Genomic DNA, 20,412 nt, shown 5'->3' with positions numbered 1-20,412 from the left:
TTTTTTTCATTTAGTCGAATTCTTCGAAGTCAAACAGTGCGAAAATTTAAAGAGTTGTTTGAATAGTGAAACAAGTAGGTTTTACTTGGTTGTCAGTTGTGTAGAATATTCCAGCTAATTAGATTGCACAGAAATTAGTGTACAGAAAATGGTTTGTTTGTATAAAAGGCAACTTTTATGCCCTTTAATACCTCGCTTGTTTGAAATAAGTCACTGAAATCCAGTTGGTCATTACTATGAATGGATATGCTAAACAAGCAAAACTAGTATCACCGCTGTTTTTGTTAATTCCGTCGGGTACATTTAGTAAATAGTCAGTAGCTTGCAGTGTCCCAAGAGAAACACGATGTACATATTACATTTTTAGTTGCTTACCAGTAAAATTGAATTACAATATTAATGCAATTACATATTCGGGAACGGAATTTTGTTTGCGTATTCTACTTCTGTTGTAGTTTAAAAGTCCATGACCTAAAAATAATAATAAAAACAGGGTCTTTCTCTTAATTTTACGATAGTTTTAAATTGCCTAATTGTCACACCTTACTAAATCTATTTTATTATCTGTAACAGAACGTTGAACTCTAAAGACAAAAAACATGTTTTTGATAAACTTGTTTTCGACAACTTTATACTAAATAACGTGTATAAGTATACATTTTTTGGTTTATCGAATTTGATGCTTTAATGACGATAAATGTACTTTTTAAGAACTTTTAATAACACTCGTTTTCAATGCTTAAATAGGAAAAATGGAAGGCAGTTAAAAATAACAACTTTTCTTGTACAGTTTCATACAAAAACTGTATTTTAAAAGCCAACGGTTGCGCTTTAATTGTTTTTCGTACACTACATTTCGTGGACCAACTATGTAGCTGCAGTTTGTGAGAGTCACCTGAACAAATGTTAAACTGTGGCTTAAAAAGTTTATTTTTCTCTAAAAAGTATTCTATTCGTTTTTCAATGATGTTCACGGTTGAGCTATTGTGGCAACATAAGGTTTAGTCGCTGCTAAGCGATTAAAATATGTCACTATGGCTTATTTATAAGTTTTTTAATGCATTTAGTCTCCAGGATTTATTTTTCTTTTCTTCAATCATCAAATCAAAATTGTGTATGTATTAACTTAAATATGTTTTTTTTTTGTATATCCACAGTACGCTAAGTTTTGAAAATTTTATATTTTAGACAATAATTTATTAAAATGGATGACACTTTAGCAATAACTATTTAATTTTTCCTCAGAATTACTAGGTATATTGTGTTGTGATTTGTCAAATGAAAAAATCCAAAAAATATATATTTATATTTATATATTATTATTGAAGCTCGTAACTACACACAACAGCACTGATACGATACGATCAGTAAAAGATTTACGGCAGATATTCCCAAAAGTTGAGGTCGTCGTGAATTACTTTAATTTGTTTTCGACTTCAATTCCTGCCAAGAACACACACCGTCTCCACATAATGATCTTATAGGCTCCTCGTTCATATAGAAAACAACGCTATAGTCATCTTCTTGGTTTTCTCTTTTACATCTGTAATAATGATTGTGTTAGGAAAGAAACACATTTGAAGTTACTTAATGAAAGTACCTTTATCAAACTTCCATTGCAAAATATTAATTCTGATTGTTAATTCTACTATTGGCCAAGAAAAAAAATAATATCACATGATATAACTTGCTACAGCTTGCAGTATTTAAAGTGCCAACAAGTAAACAACAGTAAGTTGTTTCTAATACAATATAATTGGATATGCCTCTGTAAAAAAGCTTTTAAAAACTTTTTTTACCTGTGTAATACTGCTAAGAAGTTTCCTGAGAATACAGACATAACACTGGTCCTCCATTTTCTGTCTGGGTCCCTTTTTGTGCCTGTTAATGGGCTGCTATCTTTAAACAGACCAAGCGCGGTATAAATTTGTTCCAGAGTCTCTGCATAAGTAACATATGACACAAACTTCTTTCCCTCCCCGAGTTTGACCTTCTCGAAATTTCCAAAAAGATCCGCCAAGGGCACGCCTCCCAAAAGCGCGCTAAAGGGGAACCCGTAGCCATTTGAATAGAAATGTCTCAAGTCTTCCTCATATTCTAGAACTTGCAAGTCGTCTTTCGTGAAGAGTGCACACCAGGGACTCGCCTTGCCGTCGATCCCCGACCACGTGTAACGACACAGATTATACAAAGCCGTAACGTTGTCATCTGTGAGCACATAATCGATCCCGGTTCGACGATGAATACGATCCTTTACCTACATACAAAGAAATGAATATATACCACATAGTCATTATCTAAAACATATTTGCAGGTACTCATTTAAATAAATTATGCATTTTTTATTAAGTCAAACAGTACCACAATAACACAGTAAATTATTTCTTTCTATACATTTATGTGTTTCTTTATTGAACCCACACGTAATATTTTAAATTAATTTACGTTTGTTAATAAAATACAGTTTATTATAAATATGAAGTTTCGTATGTTGTATTATCAGTTTTAGAAAGTAGTATATCGCCGAAAAATTAATTCTACAGTTAAAGCCACATTTCTGTAAAATGTTGAACTCCAATCCTTTTAGCATTAAGTCAAGTTCAATAGTTTTAAGTTATTTGTTAAACCGTAATGTTAATAAAGTGTTCTATTTTTATTGTATGTTATATGAAATATTAATACGAAAATTGGTTTTATTACTCTCCTTGGTTATGTTAATTTTTTATTATTAATGGCTCTTTCAATTTACCCCTTATCATAAGAAACTCAAATATATACTTACAACAAGATAGTCTGATGTGTTAAGATATTTAACCAATTCTACATCCAAGGTTAAATTATTTTGCTCCGATTTTTCACCAGTGACGGAAGGCTGAAAAACGATCAAATATATATAACTATAACAAACATCTCAAAGAAAAATTAAACTCTTAGAAAGAAAATAAAATGTGCTGTAATAATATAACGCTGAATCTAACGCTCGTTGTTTGTTTAAACGTGCCAATTTTTCTCTTCTGGAATTTCTTAACCAATTTCAAAAATTCTTTCACCCTTGGATACGGGATATGCCCTACGATTCCTGAATGTTATAGGCTATGTTAGGTACAACATACGAAGGCGGAGGTAATCGCCAGCTAACAATATGAATATGTTACTTACAGCAATATCATCATATCCCGTTTTAGGCTTATCAATGGCAACATTTTTAAGTCCCAAGCCTTTGACAAATTCCTTTATACTATTTTCCAACCATGGGCCTTTCGCAGATCTGAATGTCGAGGACCTTGCTTGTACATCATTCAAAATATCCGGGAACGCTTCCCTCAATCGTTTCCCCAGAAATAGCATTTCTTTACGACCCTCATCAGTTATATCCTCCTTGTTCTCAAACATTTTGCCGTCAAATTCCCAAATGCGTAAATTTTCCACATCTTGAGCGCATAATGAACTGTGTCCCTTTTCATAACTCGAAAATATGTATTCTCTAAGAGAAACAGCTTCTTTCATAGCCCTGCTGGTGGACGAATCGGGATAACGCTTTCCATGTCTGAATATTCCCCAGATACTTACAGGTTCACAACCTATATAAAAATGTGTTTTTTTTTTACTTTTTGTTAAACAAGGCAATGTACATTTACATTTTTATTTTTATTGATTCGCATAACAATAAATAATATGAATTGTATAAATAAATTTTCATTGCGATATCTACTGATTTATATATGAAAGCTTGTGACATAACAGCTAAATATATCAAGTATTTCGAAAGACAATAACTACTGGTTCATTAATATTGACTTAATATATGTTAATTTCTGAGACAAATCGAATAATGGTTGCAAATAAGACAATGTATTAATCCAGACATCATATTATATTCGTCTTAAATATCGTAGGTATATAAGCAGGGATCGGTTTCACGTTTTGATAACCGAGACTTTGATTAATTTAGATCCAGCTTATGATACCGACCCAAACTTAATTTTGACGATTTGTCATTTCAAGAAAATGATTTACTGATTCGTTATTTTTAGTCTGCAAACTAAACGATATTTATTAGCGGGAGTAGAAATACTATACAATTAATAAAAGCAGGTTTTATTTTATTAGCATACATTGTTTTTTTATGAAAAATATCAACAAGTCACGTCAACTCCATTGTGTTTGTGTTCTCTGTTGGAGTTTTTTTACTATAACTCTTTTATTCCGCGCTGGGCATATAAATTTATTTAATTAAGATAGATTAAACAAAAGCGAGTTTGACACAAAAAAGTAGCATTGGCAAACTAATATTAACCACAATATTGATAAAACAATAGAGTTCCATTTTAACTTCAATTCTGACTACATTGTTTTATATTTCGAATCTGAATTCAATCAATTTGATTGAAAGACTACAATTTTAACAAATTTACAATATAACTGTAGGCTTTAAGATATTTTCATATGGTTCATAAATAATTCCTTTAATCTTACCTTCCAATTTGACTACTGAATCACGAATATCACCTCTTACTAAATTATAAGGCGTTTCACTCGATAAATATTTGTATGGACATCCCGTATTCCAGTAACAATAGTAGGAAATTACAGAATTAACTAAGCAACAAAGAAGCAGATGTAATGAAATTATCTTCATCTTGATTTTATATTATGAGATGTCTAACTCCGAGAGCGCATGATCTCTAAATGGAAGTTTATTACCATTAGCATCCGACCAAGCATTTGAGAATCTGATGTAAAATAAAAGGAAATATTTATCGCTGATTATAAATTTGGTGGTTGTTCAAAAGGATCCACAAAAAAACTTGAAATGCATAAATTAGTTTATTAAGTATAAGTAACTTGACTAGGTTCAAGGATAAATCGTACATAATTAGCGTTTGAAAGAGAGTTGACCAACCCGTACATTGCTTTCGTCTGGGACAGAACTCACAATTTCCAAAATCTATCTAGTATATTTCTACAAACAGTATATGGTAATGTTATATGAAGCTCTAAGATTTATATACAAAATCAATGCAATGTAGTTTTTGTGTAACATTAATATTAGAAATATCTCCACACCAAGGTTTTTATGATCCACGTGTTTCAAAGTATCAAAGAAAGTGACAAATTGACTTGCTCTAGATAAATCTTTTTTTTTTAATAGCAGCTATTTGCGAAACGTAACATTTAGTATAATGTTACTGAATATAAACGTAAGTGTTAACGTGAGTTTAAGTAGATATAGTTTGTTATACAAGGACAGTATAACGCTTCTTTCACAATTTCTTCAAGTCAGCGTTTTCATCAACTGAGTTGTTTATGCGTTTAAAAACACACTTCAAGAGTTACGTTTAGAAATGGTATCAATTTATTTTCAAATTCTTGCCACGAACATATTCCGTTATCACACATTGATGTTAAAAGCTCTTCATTTAAATAAAATCCCACTTTGTAAACGTTTCCGCATCTGTAAATTTATGAAAATTGTTAACGACCTCCATTTGTGAGAACGGAAAAAGGGATGTTATTTCACTTGTCCCCATAATGGTTTTACTGGCGATTTGATTCGAATAGGGATTCTTTACTTCGATAACTAGAATGAAATGAACTAGCGTCGTTTCGTTGCTAACAAATATATACAATAAATTTCAAAGCAAAATTTTGTAAATTTTATTGGAACCTTGTGGTCCGTCCCGGTTTTGCTCGTGGTTCATACAGTTTGTGTCACTCAGTTAAGTACTGGTGAAAAAGATTTTGAAATGAGTCCAGCGGTTTTTTATAAAAACATTACAAATGTCCTGGATATAAAAACATGCATGCTTCCTTTTATAATATCTGTTTAGACAATATTGTGTTGGTATATTTTAAGGTGAATCGCAATTAGATTACGTACAAATACAAACAGATTTTCATCAAACGAATATTCACTCCAAATTGAGAATGGCATCGGTTGCGATTATGTAAATAGCGTAAAATTACTCGTCTCACGTTTGTATGAATGTACGAAATAGTTGTTTTACCCCTGTTGCTTTAATCGTCAATCTATCTTAAATATAAGTAAGTAATTACGAACCACATTATATAAATATTAACTTGTATCATATAATTTAATCATATCAGTCGTGCTATAATATTCAAATTATAATATATTATTGAGAACATCGACATATCATATTTTTTTTTTTATGTCATAGCGGGCAACTGAGCTGGTGGATCGCCTGATGATAAGCAATCACCACCGCCCATGAACATTCGCAAAGGTTGGGCCTCTGCGAATGCGCTGCCCGCTGAATGTTTTTTGGGATAAGGGAAAAGGAATGGATTAACGACTGGAAAGAAGGAATGGACATGGACGGGCGAGGAAAAGGAAACGGGCCTCCGGCTCCCCCACTCACCGCCCGAAACACAGTGGCATGCCACTATTTCACGCCGGTTTTCTGTGGGGGTGGTGCGAGCTGGCCCAATTCGTGCCGAAGCGTGCTCGACTCCCACAATAATATAATATATAATACTCGGTTATAAAGGTATGTAATAAATTGTTTATGGTTACTATAAAGTGAAATATGCAGACCATTATATTTTTCGCAGAAACATCCGTTGTATTATCAATACAAAGCAAATTCTGCGTAATCGCATTGAATAAAACAATATAACTATCGCACAACAATTTTTATCAATACCGGAGTTCGAAATCCACCTACTGGCACAAAAACAAGGTCAATCCGACGTGCCAATTAGGTCGGCTAGCTTTCTCAATTAGCAAGTACATTTATCGTATTTAAAAAAACAATAGTACCTATACAAAACTGCAATTAGGTTCGCTGCGAATGCAGATACTTTTGAAGAACGCCATTTTCTATTCACGTTACGAAATGTACCCGTGAGAGGCATTTTATCATTAAATACCCCAAGAGCTGATACTACCATATCCAGCATCGTGGCATGACTAAAATATGCTACAATTTTGACACCACGATTATCTTTTGCGTGTATAAACTTCTTATACAGGTCAGATATGACAATCTCGCCCATTAGTACATTTAATTGATTCCCAAAGCCATTCCTATAATAATGTCTTAAATCTCCAGCATATTCCATAACTTCAAGGTCTTTCATTGAGAATAAAGCACACCAGGGACTTGGTTTATTGTCGATGGCTGACCAGGCATACCGACAAAGGTCATACAGACCGGTAATGTTGTCATTTGTAAGCTCCACGCCAACTCGATTTTCTATTCTCTTTTTGGCCTGAAACGTATGGTGGATCAATAATCAAAAATATATCATATATTCATGTAATAAAATTCGTTTTGTATATTCGAGTAGGTATGAGCATACTACAAATTTAGCAAATTGAATGAAATGAGATGTTTATTATTGTGCATAAAGTTGAAATTAATAAAAGACGAGTATATCTATAAATATTAAGACTTTCTTACAAAAACGCTTAATATAAAAAAAAAATAATTTAATTTACGTTGCAAACACTTGATTTAACGGTAATATTATGTAGTTTCTTATCTATTTATTTAATTATTTTCATATGTACAAACTATTCTCACGATGAATTCATATTATTTATCAAAATTTCACAAACGATGCAAATGTACAGCATCGTCAAACATTCTTCCAACAAACCAAACCTCCCTACGGAACAATAATTCAAAATTAAAATTATAAAAATAAAATTGTGTGGAATAATAATAATAATTTGTCCTTGAAGTGATCGTATAATACTGTATAGCGATAACATACGTGTATTTTCATTTATTTTACTATTTTTATCACTATTCTTAAGAAATCATTATCAGATAAGCATCTTTCCTGAAGATACTACTTACTGCTAGATATTCCTTATTTTCAAGATATGTATCATATTCGCTATATGTTTTAGGATGTCTACGAATTTCCTTCATATATTTCGGACATCTATAATAAACCTGTAATATAGATTATATTTTTATGCAAACATATAATTATTTTAACAAAAAATAAATACTATTATAACGTACTATAAATTTTATACTACAATAATACTATCTAAATAATAAAAAATATACCGAAAGAGATTTCATAAGCATTTCATTTATTGATGCACATAATATATAAATTAAAAATTATTTTTCAAATTTTACGATGATACTTAAAACTTTAGAAATAAACTATTATGCACGTAACATACCGCTAAACTATCATTTTGTGGAGCTAAATGCTGAATCTCCATACTCTTGTTGTTCGACAAACCTTCAACGAAACCGATCACGCCATTTTCAACCCAATGTCCATACGCAGATCGTATGACATAACTTCCATTTTCCACTTTGTCCAACAGTTGTATAAAGGCCTCTCTTAACCTCTTTCCAATCCCGAACATTTCTTGATAGCCCTCTCTGGTTAAGCTGTGAGCCTTATCAAACAATTCGCTGTCAACTTGCCAATTAATCAAGTTTTCCACATCTTGTGCACACAGAAACCTAGTTCCTTTCTCATAGCTGGATTTTACTTTATTTCGCAGCGATATAGCATCTTTCATATAGAGACTATAATTTCCTCCTGGACTTCGTTTCCCGTGCCTTATTATTGTCCAAATGCTTATAACGTCACATCCTTAAAATGTATATTATACTACAGTTAAAGGTTAAAACCATTGTTAAGATTTTAACTTTATAATGTATTTGGTGGTGGTGGTCATGAGGTTTATTATCAAAAAATGGCATCGCTATAATACCTATCATCTAAGTTTTAAGACTTTTATGCATATGCTAACAACAAAAACGCCACGCATAAATATTGTAATTGCGAAAGTGTAGTTTTTTATTTGTGTTTCTTTCATGCCATGGCGGAGCGCTTTTATGATATGATTTTTAAGTCTGGAGATTGTTAGGAGGCTAAAGAGTAGCATAGGTTACTTGTTACTGCGTTGTAACGTCTCATTCACAGGGGAATTTCCTTTCATTACGGAAAGCTAGTGTAACGTCATATTTTAAATATTATATTTTAAATGAAATTGCATACAATTTCGTATTAAATTTTATAGTTTTATAGCATTGAAATGATTTATAATTTATAATTTTGACATATGTATAGGACATCCTGGCCCCGATTGTTTATTTATCAGGATGATAAATAATTTTTTATATCGTGTTACTTCACTCCTAGATATTATCATAAACACATTCCCATTAACCCATAAATAACTTTGGGATGTAAACTATTTGAGATCGATAATCTGTAAACCTTTGTATGTGTATATATATCTATCTATGTGTTCAGATTCCATCTTTCGTCCGATACTCGTATGGAATTGACCATATAAATGTCATCACTCTTTCAATATCGGTCCCCTATAAGTGAGCGTGCTATTGCCATTACCTCGTATGCATCTGCATTTCACAAACAATTAATGTAATCGTCAACTTTTTTCAGATGATTACTGTGTATTTAATTTATACGTTGATGTAAATGTATGTGAGTTGATTGTAAGAAATTTGCAATGAAAAGGAAAGCATACTTTTTTAATTTAATTTACTAGTCACTAAATAATGGCTATTTAAAACGGTTAGTAACATAAAATTACCCATTTTAATGTACTGCGAGTACGATCATGTAATATATAAACAAGCAAATTGATAGATAACATTGACTTGCATTGCGTAGAATATTTATGGCAAGTAATTACACAATGGCTTCATGAAGGTCCACAGAAAACCCTAAGCAATTAATTCACGCACAATTTAATTAAATAACTCACCGTCAAGCTTCACAACAGAATCCCTGATATCATCTCTAATACAGTTATACGGAGTTTTACTTGAAAATTTTTTATATTGACAAGAATTCCAAAAGCAGTCCAACGGCATGGAAAAATGTGCACAATTAAAAATGAAAATGAACGCGTAGAGTTTCATATTTTCTCTCTATTTTAGAGTAAACAATTTTAAACAACTCGGCCGTCAAATGACATGGAAAGTACTAAATTGTAAGAGTGTAAAATGCCACCGCTCATTATTCATATGAACGAGGTTTTTTAATGACCTTTATATATAGTATACTCACCAGCTATTGATGCATTAGACACAGTATTGACAATTTACGTGCATATGAATGCACGATGAAAATTCTCATATTAAATTTCACATTTAGGTGGACGGTTAAAAATGATTATCTGAATACCAATACTTACTATCTTTTGTATAACATACTATTTGCGTGCATGCTATTAATACGTTAATATGGTTTGCCCGCTTAGCAAGGTTTGGGTCGAGGTAAACCAATACACTTCAGAATACAATATTGTAATTTACGACCATAACTGTTCAAGATTATCTTATAATTAATGAACGTGCAGATATGTGTACTTTTGTGTTGCAATATGAAGTCACATAAGTCTTTTCACTTCAATTTATAGTAAAAACTGGAAAATGTGATGTCGATTCAAATAGTATTTAGGTAACTTTTGAGAAAACAAATATTTTCTGATCACAAAACACTATTCAAAATTTATTTGATTATTTTTAATAATTTTATGATATATTTACACGGGTGTGATACAATTGAACTAAAATAAAATGAAAGTCAATTTCGCACAAATAATATATATATTTCTTGCATCATTTGTAGGATAATTAGAGAAATGGATAAATAATATGATATTTAATATAAACCCAAAACAACCCAGTCATTCTTCAAATCCTTGTTTTTCTAATAAGTAGTTAAAATTCTAATTTTCATTTAATTCCTCCAAATAATAATTTTTATAGATGTTATTTAAATAATTCGTATATTTACATTACTTAACATACAGATATTTTACTATATTTTATTAATACATACCTATAATTTCTAGCAAAATTGGCGTTCCATTAAAACTAATTTAATTTTGTTTCGCCCCATTAATCTTTGTATTCATTTATTACCCATTAATCCTATACTTTTAAATCAGTTAAATATTTATTATATGTGTTATTTAATAACAAAAGTAATCCGACTCAAAACTAAAATAAAACAGTAAAAGTATGACGCTACATAGGCAAAAGATTAACTGTTTAAAATTGTATTAACATCATGTCATTACAAAAATTACGCTGCGTTGTAACATATACAAAATTTTCTTCTTGCACAATAGAAACGCAAAATACATCGCAAACAATTCTCTATATTTGGACTGCGTTGCTAAAATATAATTCTTTACTAAAACTCATAGAGCTAAAATTTGTGTGGTTACATTAAAACGTCTGGCAATTTACTAATTAAGATTGTTTTCTATCAATTCCTATTAATTTCTAAATCTAAATATCTAATGTACAATATTTTATAAGAGAAATGCATAAGACATTAATATCACTAGATGAATCACATCCAATAGATCTTTACGAGCCATACAACTTAATAAATAATTTTATTTTGGTCCAAAATTTGAGAATAAACCAATTATATTTCAGAACTGTTCTAATTTAGATTTATAAGCATTTTAGAAAAAAAAAAAAAAAAGTCGGACTTTGAACCTCCCTTTGAGTTTAGAAGTCGATTTAAAATAATTAAATGTTTTTTAAAGTTATGCTCATAAGATTTCAAGATAGCTAGGATAAGATATTGATAACCATATTATAGGAATATTACTAAATCTAGGGTGCAATCGTATGTTAAGGTTTACTTATATTACCTACTCCTATAAGGTAATGTGGCAGTATTTTTTTTTACCATTTTTTAATGATACTTATTATTAATAAAATATTTCTTCATATTTGTTTCTATGTAAGTACATGTATTTTAATACCTCAAATCGGATTATAAACTCGATTTATTCATCCATTATGCAATAGTTCGTAAATAAATAATTATTTGCTGAAATTGCAAAATTGTTAAAATTCCAATAAATTTTACGGTTTATAAAATACTCGAGTAATTTTTAAATACGGACATAATTATTGAACATAATGCCAAATGCCTGGTGTAAAAGATTTCATCAACACTCTGATAAAATATATCATTTATATGTTATTGTTTTAGGTGGTATCTATTATACGTATGCATATAAGAAAATTAACTAACTAACAGAAAACAATGATAATGCGTTTTTATAATACAAAAATTATTTATCTAATAATTTTAAATATATGATACAAAACATCAACAAATTTTGTACAGAAAAATTTAAGCATATATCATCATTAATGAACAAATTTTTGTTACATTTGGATATAATATATATTTTAATCATCATATTCCTATGATACACTTAATATTACATTTTAATTCATTTCTGAATAAGTCGTTTCGAATAGACACGTTTATTTATCATTAATTTTGCATTACAACATAACTCGGTATAATGCAAGCTACACTAATAGTAGGATAAAGCACTTTAAATATGGTCTTAGCCGATAACATACTCATACACACTTAAAATTTTAACTAATATAATATGTTATGCTAAATTTTACACACATAAATATTCAATCATCGTTTCTTAAAAACATATTGGACGTAATTATTTTTCAAAATCATCGCACTTGCATAGCACTTTTATTAAATTATTTGATGCTGATTTATAGTTAAATAAATATTAAATGTAAGGCAGCACCCCCAATACAACGACAAGACACTAAAATGAACACTGATCGTTAAACTAACATCTGTTCGATGTATCCGCATCAAACAATTTAAGAAAGATACAGCTCAACTACTCCGTGCGGTCGCGTAACTACACTCCTTATTATTCACCACGTGACGAGCTGCAACAATAAGGAATACGAAGTGATTTCCAAAAAATTTATTTCCTTTCAGTAGAGCGCTTTATCAAGCCGCTCAGCCCGGATCTTGTTTGGGGTCCAGATTTGCTCTTTTTTCTTGGAGCGCAGCTAATAACGCTTCTTTCACCTCTCGGTCTGAACTTCGCCACAGTCTTAATAATTCCTCTTCAGATAGTATTGACAATTCGGATTTAGCTCCCGTAGGAGATACACGAGGGTAAGGCGGAGCTGGAGGTATTGTTTCACTTTCCTGCGAAACCATAATTTCTATGCTCGCGCGATGACTCGGGGCATCTATCGTTAGATAGTTGTGATTCTTTTCAGAAACATCTTGATAAGACCTAGTGGAAGAACCTTCAGCTCGCCGTACCATTGGAGAAGGCGATCTCAATCTAGTATTAATATCCGGAGGAGAGCTTGTTAAAAAACTTACGTCACGACTCAATCTCCGACCAATATTGAGACTTGTCCTTTCATATATTGAAGCTGAATCTGAGCCGAGAACTGAATCTGTACTAAAACGTCGAACGTTCAGTCCAGCGAGACTAGATCTTTTTCTTCGGCTTCTGGGAGACCGAAGTTGTCGGGGTGACCTACTTTGGCGAGGTGACCGGCTAGAAACATCGGGGGAGGGCGATAAGAACTTTGACTCTGTCATTTCTTCTGACACCTCCGAGGTTTCGATTGCGACATTTTCTTTAATCGAATCCAGTGAATGATCTCGACCTTGTTGAACTCTGATGAAAAAATAAACCTTTCGTTGTAGTTAAACAATAATAATTCACACAATATGTACATACCTTGTGTACGTTAAAATTAAATATATTTCATATATTTTGTACAAGCATACTCCAATATCGTGATATAAATGTAAGTGTGAAATGTAATAAAGTTATGTATTTGTAATAAACTATTTAGATTTAAATTTTTCAAACAAAATTCGAGACTCACCTTCTGATTTCTTGAATCATTTCGAAAAACTGAGCTTTGCTTTTTCTTCGCCTGCGTTGTTCGTGTTCCTTCTGAAACAAACGGCTTTCCTATTGCAATCTGACTTATATACTTTTAATATTCATATTTAAGATTTTCGCTTGAAATATAAAACTACTCAAAAGATTAATTTAAAAAATGGCGTAAATATGTTATAGATATCACTTAATATATCATAAAGACTAAGGAATAAAATTATACCATTACCCTTTTAACACTCTTTTGGAAAAGTGAGGTGAAATGCCCTTGACGAATGGTGTTTACAAGCTCCCGAGCTGCATGATGCGGAGATACCAACTCAACACAATTTATGAACCGGTACAATTTCTGAAACAAAATACTACCATTTAAAATGTAAACAAGTTATTTTTAACACAGCAAACCATGAACTCAGAAAGTCGTAGTTGTGAGCAATTTGCATTTATATTTGAAAACATGCCCCATAAAACCGGTACTAACCTGACTAAAAAACATTATGTTCCTACTTCTCCATATTGTTCCTTTCGGTTGGTGTCGTAATATCGGCAATGTATATTTATAAAAAAGGTGCTCCAATATTAGTATTAAACAGCCTACGACCATTCCCACTCCCAGGAGTATAAATACTCCAGCAACCGCTGCCACCCCTGAAAATAAAAATATATTTAAGCTCGAAAAGTTTGAATGCAGTTTTCCCTCCGTTTACATTTCCGTTCAATCAAACCTGTTCTGGTAATAAATTTACAACGAACAAACTGGTTTAGTGTGGTTAATGACCTATGAAGTCCACAGCCTTAGTTGTTAGAAATTTATGGCACGTCCGATCGAGCGGTTGCCAAATTGACTGGTGATAATGAAATGGCTTAGCAGAATTAGTTACAAGGACAATTATATGAGCTGTAATGAAGACGTTTCAGTGCTGAAATTAATTTGCTAAGAAAACCAAGCATTCAAAACAAAATTATTAATTACTTAATTGGCGAGAATGGAAAATAAAAGAAGAAAGTTATTCATAACGGAATGGCAGCGTAGGTGTATAACAAAGGTAATGTGATAAAGTTTTCGCAGTTCTAGTAAGGTAGATTAATGTCTTCTACACAGTAACGAGGGAAGATGATAAACCGCAGTAAAATTTTCCAACTCCAGTACTAAAGGTACCATGTGACCCAGTTCAGTCATTGACTATAATACACTACACAAGAGGGAGGCACGTAATAATCTTGATTGAGATTATTATCGTGTTCACTGCACAAGTATTATATAATATCAAGACTCTGCATCTTGCAAGAGCTTATTTAAATGCATTTGATATATAAATCATGCATATATGTGAAACTAGACATAAACAAGGCTTAATGTTAAGCCACCGAACTAATTTTGAACCCTAAAGGTTTGCAGATGCCCCGGGCAAAATTGAGCATAGGGGTAAAGTACAAATTTGACCCGGATCAGACCAACATTGCCGAGCAACACATTAAATGAAATAAATAACAACTATTACTTTGTAGACGAATGTGTAATGCTATTTATATAAATTATTAAAACAACGCAATTATTAGATACAACATTTTATAAACTAAATGAGCCTAAAATGAGAATTAATATTATAAATAATTATGTTTATATGAAAGGCTTTTTATATAGTTTTAGGTTATTTCACGGTATAAAAAGCATTATTTTTTACATTTTGTAAAAACGGTATCAGTTTATTTTATAAGCCGGTTTTATAATTATAATTAATATATAACAATATAATTATTTTTAACAAAATACTTAACCGCCTCCCAATTGTCTAGACAAAATTTAATTCGGACCACACGGCAGGCCAGTTGAAACATGGTCGAATTCAGAATTTCCTCCTTTCTATACATCGAAGAAATGCAGAACAAGTTAAAGGTTTGATCAAAAATATTTTTATCACAACAATTACTACAGTTGTTTCGCTTTTATTGTGCATAGAAATAATGATGTTAACAGTTATTATCATAAACGAAGGTAATGCATACCACTCAATTCCCGAGAGTTGAGAGCCCATTTCAAGAGAAGTGAATCGTTAAAAGAAAAATGTAACCTACTGCTTGGCAATCCATGATAAGTTATTCTGTTCCACTTGATACTTTATTTGCATTGAGAATATTTAATACTTAATATGGAATATTTTAAAATTTCATGAATATTAATAATAATCAATGAATTTATAAAATTATACTTTCTCGAATAATAACCATGTCATTATAATAGAAATTGCTTTATCTGTTGGATAGAAATAATCGTTTCAACGAACGAGTTGTACAAGTCTTTTCAGGCACGGATCTCGGATTTGAAATGTAAGCGCGATGTCGCCGAATTTTACCTTGTATCACTTTTAATTTTCTTTGCGTCTATTCTCTGGATTATCCTGAGTGAGAGGTAAATACGCTTTACGTGCCATCTCATTTTTTCAGCGATAAATTCTATGTTTAATCTTTCAGGTTGACTCGTGGTAATATCGTCCCCCTTACGTGCCGAGGGGTTGGATTAACGTAAGGGTGGTGATAAATCCTAATGAAATTTCCGCCAAAGGAACAGATGTAGACGTCGTTGAAATATATCAACGACATTCTATTTAAATGCATAGAGTGCGACTTTCATTCAGTATAAACAAATACATGATTTGTACACGATCAATTGCTTAAAATCGCGGCCGGCGAATGCCAAATCGACTGCAGGGCGTTTGCTACTCAAACAGAGACACGTAAATTTTTAAACTGTAGGTTTTTCATAAGACAACTAATTATCTATAAGAAAATTTTAAATTCAATAATTTCTTCTACTCATTACCTCTGCTAATGAATAACATGTATTGTTTTAATGTTTAAAACTTTGTAAATAATGTACTATTTAAAACACGAATTACAATTGTCTTTAGATATTTAATTGTATTCTTACCCAGAGGTTTCGGTTGAATACCATAATCCGGACTAAGCTTGAAACACGGCAAAGCTCCATACCACTTTTCTGTTAATATGTCCATATAACCATTCGATGAATATTTAGCGATCACAGCTGATACACTGTCCTAAAAACATACAACGTAGATACCGAAGTTAATCATTATTTAAGGAGAGAAAGATTGGTCCCACAAATATGCGATTTAGCCCCACATCTGGTATCTAAAGTTGCGCACATTTTCTAAAAGATACGAATGCTTATGAGACTTTAATATCTGTAGGCTGGAAAAGTTATTTTTTGGATAAGATAAAATGATGTATAATCTTGTGAATGTAAGCTATATGACATCGACTATCGATCACACCATTAGCGGCCTTGTGTCATCAATCTTTCCTTGCTAAAATCCGAAGTCGTTCCCCTGTCACTCAATCGACCTATTTACGTACTTCGACAAAATATGCCGCACTTAATACGAGTCAGTAAAAAAGTAAAATTTATTTTTAATACCTTTAATGGAAAGCCCTTAGCCATGCCAATGGCGTAAGTGTCGTCGGTGAGGGAATGCTCTCCGACCCGCTGTAGTTTACATCCGTGATCCGTCGCACGGTAATAATCAAGGACAGGTGTATCAGCTATCAAAAGGTCCAATGTTCCATTTCTGTGTCGGAAATTATGGAAAATAACGTTATTTATAATTTTCATTGAATCATTAAGCTACTAAGAACTGTAAAACTATCATCATATATAATTTTGATAAATATTAGTTATAATTAAAAATATAAGGAATAAATAAAAAAAACCGATATTAATTATAATAAGGGCGGGATGCAAACCTGCCTCTTTTGCCATATCAGGGTGGTAATTTAGATATATTAAAAGAAAACAAATTGCAAATTTTAAAAATATTAACCTAAGTCTTTCTATGCCCTCTTCAATGTCTTGAATGCCATAACGACGCATTTGTTGAGCCAATTGAGGATTATTTCTCTGTACATAGTATTCAGCTGCAGATGATCTTGGAGTACCCACTTTTAACGTTAACCACTAAAAATATAAAATAGCTATAGTTTACACCAAGTACAACAAATATTCATCGAGATATGTCATATTAAAAACCACTTACATTACTTCTTCCTTGAAATTCATCAACAGCATTGTGAAAAAATAATCCGGCTATAAGAGCTGCTATGTTAGCTGTATAGCTCGCTACGAAAATTACAGAAAATCCACCCCAAACATTAATGAGAAATTTATTAGGCCAACTTTTTGGCGCCTTAAATGCAACTAAATGTCCACAAAGTAAACCCCACATCACCCATAAAGCACTCGAAATACTAAAGTTTTTAGATCGCTGACGTCCCCATGGATTTAATCCAAATGGTGAAAGCCACTCGTAAATAGCTACAGCGATTGCAGTTATATTTAACGATGTAAAAATTGCTACCCATAGCTCCGGTGAAAATGGCAGAAGGAATGCGAGTAACGGTATATCAGGCCTCTGATTAGGTGCAGCTAAAATTGATATCCCGCTAAAAAAATATGGCTGACTAAAGTCTACAACTTCTGCTCTTGCTGAGGAAACGCTTAGAGCAGCAAACGACATATGTGCAGCACCAGAAACCAGATCCCCAATTATACCATCCCACTTTTCGCGATCTTCATCAAAATTTTCTTCTGAAACATTATGTACATTACTCTTATGCAGTGTTTCGTAGCCTCTTCGATACTGCGAGCGATAATTTTCCTCATTGGACATATATTCGTTAACTGTATTAGTATTTTCATATATCTTCTGAAATGGCTTCATGTGTTTCCTTGATCCGTACAATCCATCCTCAACAATGTATAAATGAAAATCAAATTCAAGTTCTTGCGCGATGTTTTCTAAAAGATCCATAGCAAGTCCATAACAACAATGCGTTGCCATTTTTGTGTATGTATCTGGTTTTGAGGTAGGCATAAAGAAATCTTCTCTTATAGGTTCACTTTCTCTTCCCGGAACAAATGCCAGGGTAAGGTTATCTCTATCCGATGTCTGCGGCCGATGACAAGGTAAGCCTCTGAGACATTGACCATCTTCATCAAGCTCTCCTTCCATAACGAATGGTGGAGCTAGAGCTGTTACAACACGAAATATAGTACGAGCTCCAGTGGATTGTCCATGTGCCACTAATCGACCACCAGGCCAAATAATTGTATGCAACTTAACCGTACGACCAATTATATGCCCAACCTGCCTCCACTTATTACCTCCTTCCGGATTCGGTACCAAATTAAGAAACGAAAACTGTGCCCTCAATGATCTTTCTGATTGTTCTGATCCACCATCTAGAACTGCAGCTGTATTTATCCTCATTTCTCTGAAACAAAGCTCGCATTGAATAAAATTGCAGCGCTATTCGTATGGCATACTAATCAAGTCAATAAAGATATGTGATATAAACTTTGATTACAAAGTACATTTTCGATTACAAATAAGATGCCATGTCAAGTCTTATCACGGATAAACTTTTACGCCAACATCACCAGAAGCGTAGTGAGAAGTTGAAAAGTTGGGAATGAATGGGTTAAAGTAACAGGGGCATTTGTTGAGGTAACTTAGCTTTTACAGTGGGTTAAAAGATACGTTTGTAATTCTTCGAATACTTTTAAAGAAGGAACATTAAGTACCCTACATAAATCTTGGTTGTGTTTTATAGGTACGTTGTCTATTGCATTTTAGACTTTGTTAGGAAATCCTCGCAAAAATTATCATCATACAGGATTTTGACGCACGGTATTTCGAACGGTTTGTGTCTGACATATTCAAGCAGCTATTGTCTGTAACCGAAAGGGGAACAATGTGTGAACGACTATGTATTCAAACTTTTACGCTAACCCACATTTTGAGCAAGTAATTATACATTTTATCTCCGGCTAATATTCTTCGAAAAATGCAAAAAAAATCTTTAATCTCCTATTTTCTTCGGTTCTATTTTTAAGAAGTAAGAGACTTAATAAAATCGATACTATAAATTTAAACTTAAGCAAAGGCGATCCAATATATAACGAAATAAAAAGTGCCTAATCTGTTTTACAAAGCATTCCCGGCCTGACCTATAAAAGCGGCCTAATTCCATGATAAACTGAAAAACTATTGGCGTCAAGTCATGTCGATGGTCCGTAGTCATTGTGTCGAGTCAGCGGGCACAGTCTGGCTGTCGGCCAAGATTAGCTTCCGTTACACCCATCGTTTTGTAGTAATACAATATGAGCAATCTGCTTTTTGTACAATCATTCATCATTAATATTATTTATAAATTATTGATTAAACAATTACTTTTTCATTAAGATCGCTACATTTCTTGACAAAAGTGTTGGGGGTTATCACTTCGATATTTTTTTTTTGTGTTTGTTACTCGATAACTGGGTGCGTTTTCAATTGTTTTACTCGATTATGTTTGTTTGGTCACCTTAGTATTTGGCGGAATTTACTAGTCCGCTAGAAATGTCGGTGATCTTTTTTATGAAAAAGAATCTAATGGTAGAAGTGTCGACAAAATGTTTTATGATAAATGATTCAAGAGATAATAATCGATGGTTATTCTTCATTTTGTATTATCGATAACTTAGATGAAATTATATTACAATTAACTTAAACATTAGCAAACCAACAGATAATTCTTTATGTATGCACCTAAGATATATAATTGTGAATTGAAAGAAACAAATAAATGATTTGATTAAAATGATTCGTTAAAACCGAAAGAAAATGTAGTCGAAATATATAACG

General features: G+C 32.2%; 3 protein-coding genes across 4 annotated transcripts in view; all 3 read right to left on the bottom strand.

The window, feature by feature from the left end:
- Window positions 1-1,293: 1,293 nt before the first annotated feature.
- Window positions 1,294-4,685, bottom strand: LOC119831470 (multiple inositol polyphosphate phosphatase 1-like). The gene is made up of 5 exons (XM_038354837.1): window positions 4,477-4,685; window positions 3,160-3,581; window positions 2,783-2,872; window positions 1,800-2,257; window positions 1,294-1,543 (listed from the first exon to the last, which is right to left on the bottom strand). Exons 1-5 carry the CDS (start codon window positions 4,637-4,639, stop codon window positions 1,420-1,422), a joined length of 1,257 nt encoding a protein of 418 aa, XP_038210765.1. The 5' UTR covers window positions 4,640-4,685; the 3' UTR covers window positions 1,294-1,419.
- A 126-nt stretch (window positions 4,686-4,811) lies between these two features.
- Window positions 4,812-9,951, bottom strand: LOC119831186 (multiple inositol polyphosphate phosphatase 1-like). The gene is made up of 5 exons (XM_038354471.1): window positions 9,740-9,951; window positions 8,171-8,595; window positions 7,830-7,928; window positions 6,785-7,236; window positions 4,812-5,455 (listed from the first exon to the last, which is right to left on the bottom strand). Exons 1-5 carry the CDS (start codon window positions 9,894-9,896, stop codon window positions 5,314-5,316), a joined length of 1,275 nt encoding a protein of 424 aa, XP_038210399.1. The 5' UTR covers window positions 9,897-9,951; the 3' UTR covers window positions 4,812-5,313.
- Window positions 9,952-12,142: 2,191 nt separating this feature from the next.
- Window positions 12,143-20,412, bottom strand: part of LOC119831487 — a 31,887-nt gene continuing 23,617 nt past the window's right edge. Inside the window, exons 7-14 of one of the 2 annotated variants that reach the window (XM_038354870.1) lie at window positions 17,764-19,000; window positions 17,551-17,684; window positions 17,148-17,298; window positions 16,638-16,767; window positions 14,190-14,356; window positions 13,938-14,057; window positions 13,692-13,762; window positions 12,143-13,477 (exon numbers count right to left, since the gene is read on the bottom strand). In XM_038354870.1, the coding sequence (XP_038210798.1) occupies window positions 12,796-13,477; window positions 13,692-13,762; window positions 13,938-14,057; window positions 14,190-14,356; window positions 16,638-16,767; window positions 17,148-17,298; window positions 17,551-17,684; window positions 17,764-19,000 (2,692 nt within the window). In that variant the 3' untranslated portion in view covers window positions 12,143-12,795. The remainder of the gene's footprint in view (window positions 13,478-13,691; window positions 13,763-13,937; window positions 14,058-14,189; window positions 14,357-16,637; window positions 16,768-17,147; window positions 17,299-17,550; window positions 17,685-17,763; window positions 19,001-20,412) is intronic. The other variant, XM_038354871.1, reaches the window with a different exon arrangement.

Source organism: Zerene cesonia, chromosome 13, assembly GCF_012273895.1.
Source record: "Zerene cesonia ecotype Mississippi chromosome 13, Zerene_cesonia_1.1, whole genome shotgun sequence".
Taxonomy (NCBI): domain Eukaryota; kingdom Metazoa; phylum Arthropoda; class Insecta; order Lepidoptera; family Pieridae; genus Zerene; species Zerene cesonia.
This window is presented reverse-complemented; position numbering and strand designations above follow the sequence as displayed.